Source organism: Leptonotus elevatus, chromosome 4 (assembly GCF_054856555.1).
Source record: "Leptonotus elevatus isolate MCC_2025b chromosome 4, RoL_Lele_1.0, whole genome shotgun sequence".
Lineage (NCBI taxonomy): Eukaryota > Metazoa > Chordata > Actinopteri > Syngnathiformes > Syngnathidae > Leptonotus > Leptonotus elevatus.
The window spans coordinates 6,693,309-6,715,376 of NC_141242.1; the positions used below are offsets into that span (position 1 = coordinate 6,693,309).

General features: G+C 41.8%; 1 protein-coding gene across 6 annotated transcripts in view; it reads left to right on the plus strand.

Annotated features, from left to right (window-relative positions):
- syt7a (synaptotagmin VIIa) overlaps window positions 1–22,068 on the plus strand; it is a 111,389-nt gene that overhangs the window by 74,463 nt on the left and 14,858 nt on the right. For 5 of the 6 annotated variants that reach the window (XM_086073749.1, XM_086073744.1, XM_086073746.1 and 2 more), the window contains 7 exons: window positions 1,026–1,157; window positions 12,927–13,029; window positions 13,831–14,098; window positions 16,548–16,717; window positions 16,920–17,034; window positions 18,041–18,240; window positions 20,370–20,582. In XM_086073749.1, coding sequence (XP_085929875.1) covers window positions 1,026–1,157; window positions 12,927–13,029; window positions 13,831–14,098; window positions 16,548–16,717; window positions 16,920–17,034; window positions 18,041–18,240; window positions 20,370–20,474 — 1,093 coding nt within the window. In that variant the 3' untranslated portion in view covers window positions 20,475–20,582. Of the gene's footprint in view, window positions 1–1,025; window positions 1,158–12,926; window positions 13,030–13,830; window positions 14,099–16,547; window positions 16,718–16,919; window positions 17,035–18,040; window positions 18,241–20,369; window positions 21,686–22,068 lie in introns of those variants that run through there. The other variant, XM_086073747.1, reaches the window with a different exon arrangement.

The window sequence follows — 22,068 nt, forward strand, 5'->3', positions numbered from 1 at the left end:
AATCTGAATGCTGAGGAAGGTTTGCTGACCCTTTTTACAGGATTGGGTCCATAGATTCATTTGCTACTTTACCAGAGTTTACCGGAGTTGGAAAAAAAGTCCCAAACATTCAATAACAGTGGCAAAGGATTGGCAAATAGTTGCTAATCTTCGCAATAACTGTCCTCAACATTTGCTCACAGTCGCTAACAGTCGCTAACTGTCTTTCGCAAACATTTGCGCGAATTTTTATCATTATCTAAAAGTCGCTGACAGAGGCGACCCCCCCCCCCCCCCCTGATTTTCACTAAGATTCGTCAGAGAAGTTGGCAAATCCAGCATTCGCTACTTTCGCAAACATTCACACAAATGTTGCTAACTGTCTGTTAGCAATGCTAAAAGTCACTAAATGTTGCTAATAATAGAGGCGACCCCCCCTGATTTTTCGTCAAAAAAGTTGACGAATCCAACATTCGCTACTTTGGCAAGCATTCACGCGAATGTTGCTAATTGGCTGTTAGAATCGTTAAAAGTCAAACTTTTGCAAGTTGAGCTACATCCGCACTATAACAGCTCTTCTAGTCAGCATTGTACAGCTCAGCGCAACACTGACATGGTTTAATAGATTGTTAATTTTCCCCTCTAGTCAATGAGGGAAATTTAGTCAAACACACGTCGCTAAGTCAGTCTCAGCAGAGATCTTCAATAGCACTGAGTGCCATAATTATTAGTTTTTCATTTGGTTTTTATTTCAGGTCCGTTAATATCCTTCCCTGGACAGTATTACTGTTCTCTCAGGTGGTGAAGTTTCTCTTAATGATTGTGACTTGTCCTTCTTATAAGGTCCTGAAATGTCCTGTCACCGTGCTGCTGTCTGTCCTCATGCACCTTAATTGACTTCTCTTCTCTTCCCCCCCCCCCCCACGTTGCGCCACACCTTCTCGCGCGTGCTCGACTTCTCGACACTTTGCCATCTGTTCTCCTTTCTTTTCTCTTCCCGTCCGTTTGTCTCTCTCTTATCTGATTTTTGTTTTCTGGGGAGCCAGCGAAGGGAAGCTGGTGGTCCTGTCTTTGGCCATCGGTGTGGCCGAGCAAGACGACTTTGCCAATCTCCCTGACCTGCAAGAAACACAGCAGCCGGTCCCAGCAGCCAGTCAGGAGCCCCCCCTCGAGAAGAGGTACCAGATAATGTGTGAGAGTGCGCGTGTTTGGGAGACTGGAAAGGATGGCAAATGAAAGAACGGGTATGATCTTCGAAGAACAAGCTTAGAGAGGATTTCCGCAGCAAGGGAGAGGAGAGTAAGTTTTGTCTAGTGGTGAGTCACGGCACTTAAATGCTTTGTGATAAAGACTGTAGCTGAAATAACACCGCAGATATAAGCGGAAATAAAAACGAGATGATGGGGCAACCGCACGCGGGGAAAAAGATGGCTGCAATTTTGAAATGAGTAAAAATGCAAAGCACTTTGGATGTTAGCTGTAAAAACAACAATGAAGAACGACTTTACACGAGAAGCAGGATCATTTGCACCCACTGGTGCGCCAGTCCTTTTTCTCCACACATTAGAACCAATCACATCAAATTGTGTTTTCTCAACTCGTGATCTTTTTTTTTTTTTTTTTTATCTGGGATGATAATCATCCCCTGTACCACACTGACATTCTCCTCCGTGTTGTCATTACCTTTTTGTTTGTCATTTCACTCCTGCCACCCCCTATAGTTATCACATTTCCTTTGTATTTTCACGCTTTTATTATTCCAGGCCCTTCTTGTGCTGTCTTTTTTTTTTGCCTCATGCTCATTAGCTGCCTTCAATCACCCTCTGCTGCTCCGAGAGTCCCGTCTCTGTAGCTCCACCAAGGGCCCGGAGAGCCTTCTCATTATTCCACAACATGTTCGTCGCTTACATAAATATAAGCTGCTAAAAATAAACCCTTTCCTTGCCTGCCACCTTGCGCACCACAAGCCAAAAGATTTCCACTCATCTATGAGGATCCATTACACTCATCTCCCAAAATAATTGGTTTTTGCATTCTTTACAGGAATTGCAGCATGGGAGGGGGGGGAGCGGTAGGAAACATTTCAAGCATTACAAATTACAACAGTGGTTTGTTCTTGTGAAACAAAATGCTCAAAGCGCACTGAGCGTGTTTTGCATGAATGTGGTCACTTTTACAATATCTGTACCCTCTCTCGGAACCTCTGTGAAATCCAATGCTTGGCATAAGCAGCCCGTTTGATTTCCCCCGCTGGCCTATTAATCTCTTTTTAACCTCACTTCTGATTCTGTGACAAATTGGAGACAATTTGGAGGTACATGATGTGACACATGCCTTGAAATGGCGCAGTAGGGTGAACAAATTTTGATTATTCGTCACACCAATTATGTCTCACTCGCAGGTGCTTCATCAGCATGAGACAGAGAAGACATGAAAACTCGCTGTATTACAAGACATAGCTGTTTTAACCATTTTTACACATCTGTAGGACAACATAATGGCCGTCTGAGCATCCCAACATGGCTGCAGATGTTTTTAGCAAAAGGCAAACACTCTCCTACTTTAATATTAAGTTAGAACCTTAAAGTCAACCCACACATTTTCTTTACAATAATGTGCTGTATGGCATGTGCCTCCACTAGTCTAAACATTCTGATCGATATTGCGTTTGTGGAAAATGAATTAAGCAGCAAAATCAATTTTGATCCATTTCAGGGGGCGGCCATTTTGCCACAAATGCAATATTATTCAGTATGTCACGTGAGGTGAGGAATTAGGACCCAAACACAAATAAGATACAGGAGTTGGGAAACAGAGTACAAAAATACAAAGTCACAACAGACAAGACACGGGGGTCTCGAAGACGTAACGGAGAAACCTTGAGAGAGTAGTCCTGGATGTATGGATGCAACTTCGAACACATGGACGAACAGCTTGCATAGAAGAGTAGGGACAGGAAACCTTGATGTGCTGAGAGAAAATCTCGCCTAAGGAATTTAGACGCACTGACAAAAATGTCTTTCAGTAACTCTTGCTAGTACAATGCATAATTATATATGACAGAATAAAGACCTATATGATAAAATAGGAGTGACTAGACAAACTAAGAGTGACTAATACATGCCCGTAGCAACTGCAAAGTAACTGACATTATCACATTATCATCAAAAGAGAGAAACTGCATAAGACTTGACAAACTAAGAGTGGCTAATACAGCACCACCATACATTATCATAAGGGACATAATAACTGCGTAATACTAGACAAACTAAGAGTGGCTAATACATCATCATCATAAATTATCGTCATAAGGGACATAGTAACTGTGTAAGACTAGACAAAAAAGAGAGGCTAATACATCATCATCATCATATGGGACATCGCAACTGCATATGACTAAACAAACTAAGAGTGGCTAATTGATTATCATACATTATCATAGGGGACATAGTAACTGCATTAAGACTAGACAAACAAAGAGTGGCTAATACATCATCATCATGCATTATCATCATAAGGGACAAAGTAACTGCATCAGACTAAACAAATTAAGAGTGGCTAATACATCATCATCATACATTATCATCATAAGGGACATAGTAACTGCATAAGACTAGTCAAACTAAGAGTGGCCAATACATCACCACCCTACATTATCATAAGGGACATAACTGCGTAAGACTAGACAAACTAAGAGTGGCTAATACAGCATCATCATACATTATCATCATAAGGGACATAGTAACTGTGTAAGACTAGACAAACTAAGAGTAGCTAACACATCATGATCGTCACCATATGGGACATTGTAATTGCATAAGACTAGACAAAATGGCTAAATATATACATTATCATATGGGACATCATAACTGCATATTTCATAAGCCTAAACAAACGAAGAATAGCTAATACATCATCATACATTATTATCTTAGGGGACATAGTAACTGCATTAAGACTAGACAAACTAAGAGGTGGCTAATACATCATCATCTTTATCATCGTAAGGGACATAGTAACTGCAAAAGCAACTGACAACATCAATGTCACAACACAATGACCTCATGACCTGACCCATTGACCTCACCCAAAACACAGTCATAACACAGAATGCCCTGTTCAGACGAGTGGGGCTGCATATAAGACAGTGTTGTCAAGAAAATGTTTGGGTTGACTTCCCCTTTAAGTGCTTGCAAAACTTTCCCATGACATGTTTTCCTCCGGGGTTAATGTAACACTGCAAATATGAAAGTGTTCTTTGTGAAAGCACACCTCTTTTATGAACATCAAAAGCATCTCCGTTGCCCAGGCTTAGTGTGAAATTCAGCCACAGAGAATTAGCCTTTTCTGCCATTTCCTGCATATTACGTCGGACTTTTCCAGCCATTGTGCTCACCTGGAAACCTCCTTTTAATGGCTTGTGAAATCCACTAATAGGAGCAACAAAAGAAAGGCGCAGTGAGGCTTCTCTGTGCGCCAGCAACTGCTCACCTTGATTAGCTACGATTGAGTGCGTGCAGATTAACCCGAAGCTCAAGTAATTTCTTGGAAATAGAATAAAAAAATGGTGAAGGCGTCTTTGGCTATATTGAAATATTTGAACGTCGTAACCTTTTGGCGAGTGTCCTTCACCTGCGCTGTTAACCACTAGAGCTCCCTATTGTTTTGTTTGTCTATTGACAAATGACAGACTGAAGTGTTTTAATGAGCGATTCAGCCGCACTTTAATTGGATGCTAAATAAAGAGGCTCAAACGAAATCCGCGGTGTGTTATTAATGCTCGGGGAACACTTTCTGGGAGTTTACGATTCCCTGCAGCGTTCGTGCTGACTTCACAGATGTGCGACGATGATCGAATCGATCAAGCTTTTGGCATTCTGCTTATTATCGTCTGGAAGCTGCCTCGAGCTGGAGACACAACAACAGCACTCGCTTTCATCTCACGTTCTCCATCGCGTAAAAAATCTCGTGTATTTACATCAAACATGCCCTTCGTGTGCTTGTCGCGTATCCATACACTCTAAATGGATAGTATTGAGACAAATAGCATCATAAATTCTGAATGAACGGCGCAAAACATAAAAGTCTTCCCAGAAACTTTCATTGTCATATTTCCCTCCATGCTCATTTCCTGTAAATGTCCCCATACTTTTTTGTCCATAAAGAGAAATTCCGTCAAACCATTTGTTAGTATGAGCAACATTTTGATGGCATAAATCAAACATCAAGCTGAAGTGGATTATTCGTGTAACTCTCCAATGGATCACAGGAAACTCTCATGACGTATTTGCACGACTCCACAAATTTGAGTAAGAGTTTGTCAAATAATAACGTTCATAAAGACTTGTTAAACAATCAACAGGTATATTTGAATATTCTTTACAATTACAGAGCTTAAATACTGCAAAATATATACACGAGACTCGGACTTGCTGTCCAGCAGTGTACGAAACTGCAAAATCAATATTCCGCGTTAAACTTGACTCGCTAATTGATAAAAGGTCTATATTTGATCTCATGATGGAGTATTTTCTGACGCACTTAACCTTGCTTAGCAATCAACAACAGTGCATGTATGTAATGTACCAAAGGGTCAAATATCCGCTTAATGGGCCTCCTCCTTGCCCTTCAGCGGCGTGCTAATGCTTAATTGTTCCTTTTGCTGTGCTTGAAAGCCATCCAGACGAACACGCCATCATCGCCACCGGCCGTGGGAAGCGGATACAGGCCGCGGCATTCATTAGGCGCTGTCACTGACCTTGCGTACGGTGCGAGCGCACGACGCAAATGCGCTAAACGCGTTCTGCATGACCATGAGTTTATGGGGCGGAGCTTGGGCTGACAAACAATTTTCTCCACGTGCTCAAGAAGACGTGCGAGAGAAATGCAAGGGGCGTGCAGGCGTGATTGCGGGACAAAAGAACGCGTAAATTCAGCCGCACGGGAAAATCTGATTGGAAGCAAGCGTGCTGAGATATTTATGTCGCAGGCATCCATAGGGTGTTGATATTAGAAAGCTTAATTAGAATGTTGAAGTGGCTCGTTAATGCCTCATTGGTCCTTACTCATACAATTCTGTTGCGATTCAGTGAACCTATACAGTACAGGATCCTCCAGTGTTGCTATAAAAGAGAAGCCACGTTCCCCAAGAGCTTTGAATCCAGATCTCTGTGTGAGCGGCGAGTCAGACGCCCAATGGAGATGGAAATTCGGGACAGGGGAGGCGGGATGTGTACTTGTGCCGCATTAACATTCAATCCACTTGCCTGTGGCCTTTCAATTATTCAAGCATGGATGTTGCATCATTTGGTGTAAGCCAGCGGAGACGTTGCTTGTTTTAGAATACATCTGGGAGATATTAATAGATATAGATGCAAATTTCCGAGCCGGAAAGATGGCATGCACTCTGCGAGAGTGTCTGTTTATTACCAAGTGGGTTATATAATGTATTATATGTTTTATGAGATGAGCGTGGCGTTTACTTACTGTCGATGTGAACAATAAAATCAAACAATCGAGATGGAGGCTGTGACCTTTGACCTTTAACGTTGAAAAAAAAAAATCTACGCATTTGACTCATTTGCTCCCCAAAACTTATAAATATGTTCTATTTTAAATAAAAAATGAATCCCTACGGGTTTTTAAATGTTTTTTTGTATGCTAGAGCATTGATGCAGCCTCCGAACTGAAGAGAACGCTTGAAGCAATGGTTGCTATTACAAAAACGGCCAGCAGGTGGCAGCAGAGTATATGAGATCAACCAGAGCCCACAGATTTGTGAATAATAATGAAAATGGCTGCAAAACGGAAACAGATAGAAATATTATTTTTTTTTACTGATGAAAGGAGAGACTCTAATCTTTCTTTTTGTAGGTTCCATGTTTTTATAGCAATAGAACACAACATGCTGTGGACCTTGCAAAATCAGTCAAAATCCAGTAAAACAGGCGGGGGCGAAGGGGGTTGCTTCAGTGAAAACGGCTGGGAGTGAATGAGTTAAAATAAATATGTCATACGAATTAATTAGACCAGTGGTTCGCAAACGTTTACATAAGGGGACCAGACATCACAGATTAACTGGGTCTTTTCGCTAGCACCAATGTCACACTTTTACACAGTTCCCGCCCTGGTGTCCCGTTATTTATTTATTTATTTTTAATTCCAGTCAGTAAACCAATTCTTTGGGCCCTATACGTATCAATCAATTCAAATAAAAATAATTTAGCTGTTAAATCGCTATCGGGTGTGTTCATACCAAAAATAGAACTATTTCCTGCTTCCTTGTGGGAAGAATCATGGGAAATATAGTCCGACGAGCCTAATGCAGCGGTCGCCTGTCAAGACCCAATGCAAGCTGAGTATTTCTGGCAGCATATTTCCAATGTGACAATGTGGGACTGACACGAGGTAAACGGCACAGCCAGCTTCCAGAATAGCTGCCGGGACCGATCAAAAAAAAAGGTTGGATAATGACGAGTGCGTTGATTTATTTACAGCTGTTGAACTGTCAACCAAGATTGACTAGCGATTACATTTAGAAATAGTTCCTGGTGAGAATTTATTGTCTATTTAATTATAGTTTCCCGGTTATAATTTTGAAAATTTAATTATTCTGCTCAGCAAGTGCCAGTATCGTGAGAAACATTAAAATACAATATCGTGAAGATCATCAAAAAAACGAGAACATAAAAGATAAGCACAAATAATTTAGCTGGACTTAGGCAGTGATTCTTACATGTACCACTAGAGGGAGCCCTCGTACCACATGTTGTGAGAATCACTGGATTAGTTTGAACAGCTGCTCTGACACTACGTGCCTCCAATCACAGGAGCTTTTCAGCCCTGACTAATCAGTTTTGTCCCCAGGCGTGCTGATTAGTTTGGCCCCTGAATCTTCCTATCACTGTGGCTGTCGTTCATATGTGTACATCTCCTTGGAATTAGCATTAGCATGAAGACAAAAGAAGGTTGCATACTTGTATTCATGCGGTATCTTCCTTCCAATTGAGCAATCGGAGGCTTTGCCGAGCGGTATGTGGGCCTGTCAGCAGGTGCGAGCCTGGTCGTCTTGGATTCCATTCTTTCATTAGAAAAAACTAACTGTTTCGACCTTATTCCATTTTTTTTTAGTATCACCATTTGAAAATAGATCATTTGAGTAACATCAAGCGAAAATTTAAAACATGTGAAAACAAGCTTTTTGACTTTGACACTAATATTTTTTTGGTTTAGGAACGCTCTGTGAATTTGATTTAATGTGACAAAGAGTTTGATCATTCACGTCATCCTTGAAAACGTTTTATTTCCTAAGATCCGCCATGTTTTCATGTAATTTGATACTCGGAGCCCATTGAAAAGAGATACAATGCTGCCATCTCCTGGCCATAGTGGTTTTGGATTTTCACAACCCCGTTCACAAAGCAGCGCTGCACAAGACGTTGACTGCCCATTGAGAGAAAAAAGAACGTAATTGACGTCATTTGACGTTGTTGCCGTTATACAGTGGGCGTGTCCTTAACGTCAATGGATGTTTTTGGCAGTAAAAGAGTTTTTTAAAAATCTGTTGTGATCTGTTAATGTTAGAGAAATCAATGAACTCGTTCACTGCCATTGACGGTTATAGACGTCAAAGTTCCATTTTAACTGGGCTGGCAGTGATTGAGTTAAACTCGGAGTAAAAATTACAGACAGTATTGAAAGGCTTTGGATTGTCATTGATTGTCTGGACAATTAGCTTTGGACAATCTGATCGTATTCTCCATGGCGACGGGACTTCAATCGACAACCGTGACTTAAAAAATTGCGCAACAGCATTCAGGAGCTCGTTCGCTGGGAAACATTTAGTGCCTCCCGCGCTGCCCCTTCATGAAATTGGATTTCAGCAGACGTTGCTATTTAAGTCACGTTTGCAGCCCTGACACGCAATTAGTTAACAGTGAGCGCGTCCGAGTTTTGGTCTGGGGGGGGGGCCGGTCAAGCAGCAGCAGGGGATGACTGGCTGAACGTTCATGTGGATGATGAGCTGTGTGAGCGGTTGCTCTCGCTGTGACTGTGCCGTCCTGGGGAGTTTCCACCATGGTCCCGGACGTGCAGCTGAAATACGTCATCGCATGGTCTCAGGCGGGTTTGAGTGTGTCTTGGGGAGGGGGGAAAAGAGGGAGGGGCTGGGTTGGGCTTTGTTTCTCGCGTCTCTCTCCAGCCTTGAAGCGGAGTGTCGTTCCCCCCCTACCCCCAACCCCTCTTCGAGCTGCTGGCCCTCGGTCAGGTAACAAAAACAGGATAGTATCACAGGACGGTGAAACCCACAGTGGCCCCGCCTGCCTCCACATGTGTGTTTGTGTGAGTGTGTGTGTCCGCGAGGCTCTCACCCGTACCTGTCATATATCCTAAACTCTTCGTTCTCATTGTGTTTGCCTGTTTGCTGCCCCCCCCTCTGAATACACCTGCCCCCGTTCCCACTCCCAAATGCACCCCCCCCCCCACACTGCCCCAACCCCTAAATCCCAATATGTATGATCTATGTTTCTAAAAGCCGTTGCTATGCCAACAGCCCACTTTCTGAGCTGCAGGGGAATCTGGTCGGGTCGACTCTGCCTTCTACTGGCTACTGTAGGGAACTGCAGGCTTTAAGGCATCAACAAGATCTCCATCAAGCCCCATGGGGTCAGGCCGAATTGCCATTGGCGCCATAATGCCTCGATTCATCGATTTTTGGGGGGCATTAGATAAGCCTAAAACCAACCCTTCATTTTAATTCATGATACACTATAAGACCTGGAGGACAGAAGTATTTCCTGCTACTAATGTGCTGTACCAGGCCACTTTGTTAAAAGAACAGGCAGCACTGGAGCAGAGGACCACCGGAGGTGCTGGTAGGAAAGCCATTGCCCTGCTTCCAGGAGCTCCTACCCGAGAATGCAATGACGCCCCGAGTGAAGCATGAAGGAGAATGAATAATTGAGGATGTTGACTCCCCCATCGATACTTGGGAGGAGGGAGGAGGAGGGAGGAGCCTGGCTTTACTCTAAATCCTAAGCATCACCTTCTGCTTCAGAGCTCCTTTGATCTAAGTCTCAAATTGTGGTTTAGAGCTTGAGATGTCTTTTTCTCTCGCCTTGAACCTGTTGCCTGCAGTTAGAAAAACAAAAAAAAAATAGAAAAGAAGGCCCCTGGAAATGGAATGACCTCCCCTGGCAACTAATCCAACTAACACCCCAATGACGACGAGCCCCCCTCACCCCTGGAATTGTTTGTCGCACCCTATAATGTGATCATTTCCTGAAAATGTAATAATGCCTGAAAATGTCATTAAATTTGCACTTAACTTGATCAAAAATGTAATAAAACCCAATAATATAATACAAATGATTGCTTGATATTGTAATAACAGTTGAACAATAATGTAATACCTTATTCTCCAGTTATTATAACAACAAAAACTCTGATGTAGCAGTGAACTTAACGTGGCTTTGATTAACAACCAAACATGAACATAACATTGGTACATAAAAACTAACAGTTATAACAATCTTTGCAGCAGAGAAGTTTGATCCAAGTGGGCGGAGCCTATTTATATTAACTCTCTGCAGAGTTAGTTGAACCATAAATTAATCAACTTCAGCCAAATAATTCCAACACTGAGCTCCATTTAAATCAGACTGTGTAAAAATTACACTTTGGGGTTTGATATCAACTCTGAAACATTTAACACCAATATTTGAACACTCCAATTTTTGCTGTGAATGTATTTAGCAGTTTTAGATTCTCAAAACACAATGGAACTTTGGACTGAAAATTAATACATATCACATGATCTGTTTTGAGTAAAAAAGACCCATCTGAAAACGTAATAAATGATTTATTACATAATAATAATAATAATAATAATGTATTAAGCATTACATATAGGTAAAAGTGTTATAATGTCAGTCAGGATTTCTTGTACATTATGAAGTTATTACATTGGGTTTTATTATGTTTTTAATTGAGCTAAGTGCAAATTTTATTACAATTTCAAGCGCCATTACATTCTCAGAAAATGATGACATTATAGGGCGCTACATTGGTTAGCATCCCTCCTTCCCCCCCCTTTCTTGCTCCAATTCCTTTTGCCGGTTGTGATTTTGTGCTTGTCCTGTTTGCTCGCTTTTTCTGTCTGTCTTTTTGTCAGTATATTTTCCCCAGTTCTGTCCTTGTGTCTGGAAGAAAAGAAAAAAAAATCGACATGAACACCTTTTTAAGCTCTCCAAATTTGGAACAAGCCATGAAAGATTTTCAATTTCAAATCAACTTGACAGATGCTGGTCAGACAGACAGACTTGTTGATGGGCTCTTTGTTTCCGGCCTGTCCAAGGCATTGCCCTCACGCCGTGAGTGGCACCTACTTGCATATGTCCTATATGCACATGTAGCCAATGCCAGTTTGTGCTTTGGCCTTTTTGTGATCCCGGTCGTCGCTTTTAGAGTGTTGCTAAATGGTTGGGAAATCAGGCTCGAATTACACAAGTTGACATGACTGCATTTCAAGTAACACCCTCTTTTGTGACACTCTAAATGTGCATTTCCTCTTTGGTCTCCCACAACTTTTTTATTTATTTTTGATTCCATGATTATTTCTATCAGATTTTCTTTTCTGCTGATGATCAATTGTATTTACTGTCCTTTTTCTTTATCGTTCTCTCCCTTCAGCATGCGCGTCCCCCCCTTTGTCTACTGTTAGATCGATTTTGTGTGCAGATCTCTTCATTTTGGTATCTTCTTCTTTTGATACTTATCAGACTGACCAAACTAAGCCTCTCTTGTGTTTCCAGGCTTTCCTTCCTTCATTCCCTATCTTTTCTTGCAGCTCTCTCTTTTCTCTCTCTAATGTGGTGTTTGTAACAATCTCACTCTGTTTTGTTTTTGGGCTTTTTTTTTTGTGACTTCACTGTTCATGCTATTAATACTTGCTATCTCTTCTTTATACAGATAAATGATTTTCTGCTTGGTTTTCTTTCTTATCTGCAGTCTTTATGATTTCTGTCGAGTTTGTGTCTTCAACCTTCCGCATCCTCTCATTTGACTCTGTGGTTTCTTCTCTTTTTGTCCATTTGGTGCCTAACAGTGTTTGAGTGTTTTAAGCCTGTCCGTTTATGGAGTGCCGTTTTCCAAAGTGTCACATTGTATTGGTCAAGACATTCGGATATTCACATTCTCTTTCTTTAATTTCATGTCGACTATCTTAATTGTATTGCTGTTTACATTCTGTACGCCTTCTTCTTTTCATGTGTTTCGAGTGTCGATTCCGCCTTAATGTTTTCTAACATTTAAAGGAGCAGGTGTTGAAATCTCTTCATATTTAAATATCAGCTCAGATCTCAAGTTTTTATTTTGTTTTTAAATCATGCAGATTTAAACACGCACTACACAAAAACGTCGCGTTAAATGTCTCGTCTTCTACACGTTGCTGTATTTGTTTGTCCTGCGTGTTTTTTTTTTTAGCAACGTCTTTGTCGTTTATACGTGTCATTTAAATGTGGGCGTCTTGTCCATGTCCTCCCAGGGAACTAATGGATGGCTACCGAATTGGTTTCAAGAATACAAATTTAGTGCTTCATTTTCACTGCAGTGTTTACTTGGAGGTAACTTTCTTGTTGGAGGTTTGGATGTTTGCCACACCGGACATATGTACGGTCATTTCAGATTCCAAGTTCCATCAAACGTCCTCAGTTCTAGCACCCCCGTTGTTAATCTGTGGATTTCTTGGCAGATCCGATTTGGCGGTTCTCAAAGAAAAGCAAGAGAAAGCACAATCGGCCTTTCAAGCGACATCTGTCGCGAAACAAAATTGGCCTCAGTTGGATTTTTTGTGATAGGTAGTTTTCAGGTGGAGGCTGGACTCAGACATTCTCTCTTTCCGGAGACGGGTTTACGTCGTTCCGTTGGTCAACGTGTGCTTGTGCTTCCAGGGGCAACAAGCCAGCCAACAGTCCCAAAGGTCAACCCCCTGATGCCGACGGGCACTCCTCGGTTACCGACCTGGCTAACTCCCTCACTGGAGACATGGTGATGGTAAGACTAACTGCCGCCGTCGCGTGTGTCACATGCGCTTGGAGCTGTCAAAATTAATCGACTAATCGACAAGCAATCGAATTAATCGACAACTATTTTAATAATCAAGTAATTGTTTGGAGCCATTTTGTCATTTAAAATTGTCCAAATCCTCTGATTTCAGCATATCAACAGGAATTGTTTACGGATTTCTGTAGTCCTGCATGCATTATCTTCTGTATTTAACTCATTTGCTCCCAAAAAACGTATAAATATGTTCTATTTTAAATAATACCATGCTCCCAAAGATGCATTTATACATTTATGTTTTTTTATGCTCGAGCATACAGAAAGCTTTGATGCAGCCTCTGAACTGAAGAAAATACTTGAAGCAATGGTAGTTATTACAAAAACGGCCAGCGGGTGGCAGCAGAGTATAGGAGATCAACCAGGGCCATGTTGCAAATGCTAATGCTAATTGCTGCAAAACGGAAACTGATAGAGATACACTTTTTTCCTGATGAAAGAAGAGACTCCAATCGTTCTTTTGGTAGGTTCCATGTTTGGGAGTGAATGAGTTAATCAAAATAAGACATTTTCAAACATCTGTTTTTACTTAACACAGTACAACGTCAACCCTTTTTGTTTTTAATCACTAAAATAATACTTTAACAAACAGTAATCAGGGGGGGGGGGATGCATTTATTACACTTTAATGCAAAATTAAAATGAATCTGATTAGTCGAAATCGATTGAATAATGGGTAGATTCATCGATTCTAAAAATAGTCGATAGTGACAGCACTACTTTCGGTCCTTACAGCTGTCTCCAGGTTCAGAGGACGATGACGGCGAGGGGCCAATCAGTGAGAAGCTGGGTCGGATCCAGTTCAGTATAGGCTACAGCTTCCAGAACACAACCCTTACTGTCAAACTTCTCAGGGGCCAGGAGCTCCCAGCCAAGGACTTCTCCGGTACTTCGGATCCCTTCGTCAAAATCTACCTGCTGCCTGATAAGAAGCACAAGCTGGAGACCAAGGTCAAGAGGAAGAACCTCAACCCCCACTGGAATGAAACTTTCCTCTTTGAGGGTGTGTAGCATTTTTCTATTCATTAACTCTTTGACTGCCAGACGTTTTCAGAAAAGGGATGCCGCCAGTGCCAGCCGATTTAAGCATTTTGACTGATTTTCAAGGTCCACAGAAAATGTTCTGTTTGGACTATGGAAACACACGTACTACCAAATGAAAGATTGGACTTTCATCTTTCATCAGAAAAAAAGAGTTTGTTTCTACCTTATTCCGTTCTTTAGTAATCAACAATAGAAAATGGTTAGTTTGACCCAATTTCGCCCGTGTTGGACCAAAATACGGAGAAATCAAGCTTTTAGTGAAACGATATTATTTCATGCATTCTAGTGAATTTGACACTTCTTTTTGTCCATGAATGATGCCACAAACACCTAAATAGTGCTTTACTTCTATAAAACACTACCACCAAGAATGAAAAAGTGTTTTTTGATAGCAAAATACGTTTATTTACATTCAACAGTGTAACAATTTGACAACAATTTGGCAAACTATTTACAAATGTGTGCAACTGTGGTGCTATTTACAAATATGTGGATGTTTCAACGACAGTTTTTCTTTTTGTAACACTCTCCTGCGTGCAAAGAGACGTAACAGCATTTGCACAACAGATTGCCTCTTCGCGTGTGCCACTTTCTTGCAGGCCGTTTTTTTCCGGGGAATAGCAAGTATATACTGCAGTGTGTCATCACGTCTAATATCAGGATCATGCTACGGTTACGTTACGGTGGTGTTACGTCTCGCTTCCCCGTGTCCTTCAGTTGCTATACCGGGTTGGTAGGAGATATTCTGATCCATTTTATCCACTCCATTCATGGTGGCATCGTAGTCCAGAAACAGTGTCTTCTCCGTGATCAGACTGTACCCGCTCCTCCGATGAATATGCATTGGACTCGGGGTACTCTTCATTGTCCGATCGAATGTCCGCTTGTGCAGCTCCGCGTTTTCCGGCCTTAGCAGCGCTAGCCGCGCTAGCCGCGCTTTGCCGATGAGGCTTACTACTTGTTCATAACAGTCACGCCAAAGCTTCCAACTTTGGCGTAGAGCTCGTTGTCATCTTCATCATCATAATCAATCTGCATTGGTCGATGCCAACTCTCCATCGCCCGATCGAATGTCCGATTGTGTAGAAGTACCCGGCCGGCTATTGTGCGCGTTTTCCGGCCTTAGCAGCGCTAGCCGCGCTAGCCGCGCGTAGCCGGTGAGGCTTACTACGTGATAGTAACAGGCCAAAGCTTCCAACTTTGGCGTAGAGCTCGTTGTCATCATCATCGTTGACATCAATGCGCTTTTTAGTATTGATTGATGCTTTCCGTCTTTGAAAAAAATGCTCAAGCGTGAGCTGCTTGTAACCGGTTGCTTGGTCAAGCCATTGTGGCTTGGATCAGCCATTGTCTCCTCAACACTCTAGCTCCGCCTCACGTCTTCTACTGACGCCCACGGTGGGCGGCCCATCCAACCTTGTGCAAAGAGAGTCATCGCTGCCCTCTAGGGGCCAAAACGAGTCTTTGACTAATCAGATCAGCCTGATTCTTTCAGCACAGCTGCCCAAGGCTTTCCTGCACCCGTTTTTGAAAAAAAAAAAAAAAAACATAGGGGACGTCTTTTAACGTCCTCGGCGCCCTTCCCTAGGTTTATGCTAAACGTTTTATAACGTTTATGGCAGTCAAAGAGTTAATTCAAGGCCTTATTCTAGTAAATCTGCTCTTGTCCCTTTTTTTCCAATTTTTTATTTTTTTTTTATCATCCAACACACTTTGCGATTGGGTAGTAACAGAATTGTCAGTCATGTTTACTCTACTGTATCCATGGCAATAGTGCAGCGGGTTTTATGCCTCACACCGCAGAGAAAGGGCGGGAGATCTGACAATCACAACCCGTTCAAGAAACATGAAAACAACAATGACCAACAGAGGGAGACAGAGCGGGAAGCCTGGCGGGTTGCCTTTCAGCACCCCCAGTTTCTTAGATGAAAAGAAGCATAAACAAGGCTCAAGCTTTGCTCCTTAAAGGGGGGGGGGGGGCACAGTATGAGCCTGGAGCACAGACGGTCAGGCAGACTCGTACTAAGAAAATCCGAAATGTAAGGATTATGAGTTTCACCACTGCACCACCTGCTGGATCTGGCTAGCTACTACCCGGATATGAGCATCTACATTTCAGATGTTGGCATGCTAACTTTCTATTTTGGCTCTTTGCTGGAGATTTTTCGGGCTATTTCCCGGTAAATATGAATTATTTCCGCCCACCAGAATGCCGTCATCCTCATTATTAGCACTTGGTGTCACAGGAAATCCTATTTAGGGTTAGCTTTGAAGATTTGACTGACATGTGGTTGAGTCATGAGCATTATTGCACTCTAAAGTATGTCGTTATTATAATTAGTCCCTCCAGCGATTTTGAGAGAGTAAATCGAGATAAATGCATATCGCGTCTGTTGCCTCTGTTTTAGGTTTCCCCTATGAGAAGGTGAGAGAGCGCACACTTTACCTCCAGGTGTTGGACTACGACCGCTTCAGCAGGAATGACCCCATTGGAGAGGTCTCAATCCCCCTTAACAAGGTGGAATTGGGTCAGATCAAAACCTTCTGGAAGGAGCTGAAGCCCTGCAGTGATGGCAGTGTAAGAGAGGGAGGGGCAGCCTGATGATGTCCAATGTTTTAATTGGTGTGTTTGTTTTTTTACCGAACATACCAATGCCATCCATCTTTAACCGAGTTAACTTAACCAACCAAATGATTTGATATTCCCTTATGAAATCAGATATTAGTTGATAGGTGATTTATGCCACGCACCAACATGTGTTTGTCTCTGTGTCCCTCAGGGGAGACGAGGGGACTTGCTGTTGTCTCTCTGCTATAATCCCACTGCCAACACCATCACTGTGAACATAATCAAAGCCCGTAATCTCAAAGCCATGGATATCGGGGGCACCTCAGGTAGACTTTGCTTATTATTTGCTTTTTCTCTTCTTTCTCTAAACCTTGCTCAGCAGTCATGGGACCCTCGAGCGACTTTGGATTACGTGATGTTGCACAACGCTTGCTCAATATTTATAAAAAAATAAAAAAGGGGTTCTGTGGGTCATTAAAAACCATTAACTCGTTCACTCCCAGACATTTTCACTGAAGCAACCCCCTTGTTGCTGTTTTACTGGATTTTGACTGATTTTGCAAGGCCAACAGAATATTGTGTTCTATTGCTATAAAAACATGGAAACTACCAAAAGAAAGATTAGAGACTCTTCTTTAATCAGGAAAAAAAAAGTATATTTCTATCTGTTTCTGTTTTGCAGCAAGAATGTAGCTAAGTTTCATCATTATTCACAAATCCGTGGGTAAATTAGCTTTTTTCAACATGGCCCTGGTTGATCACTTTTGCTCTGCTGTCACCTGCTGGCCGTTTTTGTATTAACAACTATTGCTTTACGCGACCTCTTCAAGTCAAATGCTGCATCATAGTCTTCTCTAGCTCTAGCATTTAATAAAAACACATTTAAAAAACTTATAATTACGTCTTTGGGACACTTAAAACATTAAAATAGAACGTATTTATACGTTTTTGGGAGCAAATGCGATTAAAATGTGCAATCGACTGACAGCCCTAATATATAAACAATATTTGCATAAATGTATGTATATGTATATATATATATTTTTTAAACATAATTTCCATTAAAAATGAGTGACAGAGGAACAATAATAGAAAATACGTATGGCTGCTTTTGTTCTTCTTCGCATTCACACGGGCTCCAAACTGTGCAGCGCTTCCACAATAACTTGTTTGTTGACTTTGATCTCAAACTATTTCTCTGCATCGCTGCTGTCTTTAGTGATTAAGAGGGAATTGCCAAAGTGCAAGTAAAAAAAAATAATAATAATTCATCTCGATCATCGCTCACATATACAAAACAATAACCTGCTGCGCATTGCTTCCCAATTGCAGATCCATACGTGAAGGTGTGGCTGATGCACAAAGACAGGCGTGTAGAGAAGAAAAAGACGGTGACGATGAAGCGCTGTCTCAATCCCGTCTTCAACGAGTCCTTCCCCTTCGACGTTCCCGCCCATGTGCTGAGGGAGACCACCATCATCATCACTGTCATGGACAAGGACAGACTCAGCCGCAATGATGTTATCGGCAAGGTAAAGTCTGGGTGTAGGCTTTGTTGTCGTTGCCCTTTATTACGACAGGAAGTGTCCCCTTCAGATTTTCACCTCACGTTAGACGCAAATGTAAATACGTCCAAAGTTTGGAGCAATGATACCATCCCTCATGAATATTTACGATCCTCGCATAAGCATACAGATAAAAATCAGCAGTCATCTTCGCTGTCACTTGATTGAAGTAATATTATACTTTTTTTTTTTTTTTTTTTTGCACTGCTGACCTAGACGTCTAAATGCTAAAAAGTGGATATGCTGACTTTTCTGGGGCACCCTATGGCACATTTGCATACAGCAATGTCAATTATTGAAAGAGTCTGGTTTCTGCCGGAAACAGTCAAACGTAATTAGTTGAACCTTTAACAAGGTGATAACCTCAAAGTGAATTATTGGGACCATATGAATGATTACATTTTGTGAAAAGGAACATTCCTCAGTCTTTCTAAGTTAGTTTTTTTTTTTTTTTTTGTCTTGACCAAAGTTTGACACAAAACTGAAAATCAAAGTTTCACGTTAAAACCAATATTTCACACAGCTTTAAGAGCTCAGCGTCCTGAATCAAAGACAACATCAGTAAATGGATTTGGAAGCTATTTATACTTTAAACTACACTTGACATCCTGAAGCCTTTCAAATAGAAAGGCTTTCTCGCAGAAAGCTGCCGGCACAAATTTCTACCACAACCATAAGGGAACAGGTCTTCGCTGACAGCTAAGTACAGTATGGCTTTAGCATAAATAAAATAAAAAATTGCCCCATCTATTACGCATTCTGAGAGCTCGGTTCTCACATTCAAGTTTTCTTCTCAGCGTCTTCCTTTTTTGTGCAGCAGGTTGAATAATTATTAGTAACTGATGTTGGAGCAAAAAGTGATGTAACCATGACATATTTTAGAATTGTTACAAATGACACTCCTGGTAAAACCTATAAACGCTAATACAAGGTTCGAACTCAGCGATTTGCAAGGTAAAATGTATACTTTTGTTCCGGCAATGCAAATTGAATAGCAAAACTGATAATCAACCGTCAAGACGGTCCCCAAAAAGTTTCGCTGGGCTGGAAGCATGCACTTGGTTAAGGGAAGTTTAGCGCTCTAGCTAGCTAGCAACAAGCGTCAGCTGGCTGCAGTCAAGTCAAGTCAAGTCAAGTCAAGTCATCTTTATTCATATAGCGCTTTCAAACAGCCTTAGTGGCTAAACACATTGCCGATTCGCTCTAAATTCAATAATCATCACCACCGTGGCTATGAATAGGCTGCAAACCATGCTAACTGCTAAAATAAGCCCAAGATTGACACAGCTAGCGCATTTAACACCGGGATTAAGTGATCGAGTCCACTTTTCACAGATATTTGTCTGGAACTTTGTTGAAGCGGAAAACCTCCAACTTTGAACGGCAAAATAGCAGGCAAATTAATGAGCGTCTGGAATCCAGAGAGAAAATCTCATCGCTAAATTGAAGCGGAAACTGGAAATGAATTACCGTCCGCCAGGAGGGGTGGCCTGTAAGGTTAAACGTAAATTGATATAGTATAATATAATGTCGTTTGTTTTCATAGTAGAGTCCTAGAGACTTCCAGGTCATATCTTTGATTTTTCAAAAAATCAATTTGGCTATGTTTCCAGACATGAGAAATACAGTTTGCTGCTAAACATAATGTGAACAGAAGATATAATTTTTTTTGATTATGTATAAGAAAAAGAAAACCAGTTTGTTATATTGTCATATTTTTAATAGGTGATAAAACCCTTGTTTCAGGTCCCTGGGATTAGCCTGAAAAAAAAAAGAAGAAAAAGCCAGCCCATTTCAAACCGATCTTTGACGTCTATGGCCGTCATTGGCACTGAAGGAGTTAGAAATTTGCTCCTCGAATAAAGTCATTGTGTAATCCATAGATTTCCAACTATTGGGATACGAAAGTTATACTGTATTGTTCCAGCCCTACAAATACTGTATTTCTGTTCAAGTTGCTACGACAGCAGAAGAGGCAGAAGGTACAATGAAATCAAGCAAAGCCAGATTTCAGAATGAGTAAGCAAATTTGAGGGTAAATGTCCTTTTTCCATTTCCGTTTGAAGATATTCCATGTTTTTCCTTGCTCCTGTCAGATCTACCTGTCGTGGAAGAGCGGTCCAGCAGAAGTGAAGCACTGGAAAGACATGCTGGCCCGGCCGCGCACCAACGTGGCCCAGTGGCACGCCCTCAAGGCCTGATGGCACCGCCCACCTTCCTCCATGGCCCCTCCTCTCCCCGCACTCTCTCTTCCTCCCAGTCCCGTCCTTATGCACAAGACTGACTTGCTGCCAGGCCGCGAAACACGGGTACAATTAGCCATCCGCTCTCTTAAACCTTTAAACTCTTTCTCTTGTCCTCTCCGGCTCTTCTCGTTCCTCCTCCTCTCGTACGCTCCTGTCTCCATTTCCGTTTCTCGCCGCTTCATCGGTGCGCCCCCTCTCCTGTTTTACGTCGTTCTTCTGCACTTTTGTGGAGTGAGGCATAATGTTTTTTTTTTCAATATGCGGGCCTCTCGGTCCTGAACTGCACTGCAGCCATTGACCCACTGAAGGTGCCAGTCCCGTGGGATCACAGAGAATCTTAAGTGATACGTAAATATAAGTGTATGATAATTCCAGGAACACAATATTATCTAGTATGTACTGTATGTACATAATGATGAATATATTAGGTTTATAGAGGACCCCCCCCCCCCTATACAAAAAGGGTATATTATCCATCTGTCCATCTTTCCGTTCATTTCCCTCCAATGTGTTTTATCTTCCTTTATGTTGCTCCCTCCTTTTACTTACAGTTTGTTTGGTTTAAGAAGTCAACTCGTGAATTTCCTTTACAATAATATGTTCTGTGCAGCCCCGTTTAATTAATAAAGATTAATATTGTGTTTGTGGAATATGAGTTGAGCAGCAAAATCGATCTGTTTTTATGCACCTGGGGGGGGCGGCCATTTTGTTACTTGCTGTAAATGACACACTGATCTGAATATATTACTGGATAGCCAATAGGCCAAGACTTTTGAAGCCGCGAGGCCGCCATATTGCTCCTCCCAAGAAACGTTTCTCGGCATACGATCCTATACATTTACAGTATCGAAATTGGAGAACATTTGAGACGGTACAGCATGATTTATGATAAACATAAACAAGAGGACTTCAGACATTTTACAACATGCCTTAAATGCATGTATAAATGATATGCTTAATGATGGTTACAGAAGAAAACTTATTTTTTTATTAAAGAATTATAACTGTAATTCAACATAAGATGCCTCTGCCAAATCTAATATTGGGGTCTAAGGAACTGAGCGATAAAAGAAAAAGGGGGTTTTCAAAGCAGCACATACCGTCCACTTTTTCATTCTTTTTTTTTTTTACTTGTTAAAAAATAGTGACCACCTCGCCACAAACCACGCCCCCCCCCCCCCCCCCCCCCCACCACCACCACCACACGGCCCTAAACTAACTGCCTACGAGCTGCATCTGTCTAATCTGTACGCATACCGTATAGTTTATATAGTAGTCTGCTCGCGAAATGGTAGGAGCAAGATGGCCGCCCTGTGACTTCACTTGTCACTATGAGCTATCGGCGAGCCAGTCATATATTCAGATCAGTGAAATGACATCACAGTTGCTCAGGGGCTCCGGTAACAACCAATCACGGCTCAGCTTCAAAAAACAAGCTAGCTGTGATTGGTCGTTACCTTAGCCGTGAGCAACTGTGTTGTCATTTTAAGACAAAATGGCCGCCCCATTAGATGGCTAAAAATGAATGGATTTTGCTGCTTACCTCATA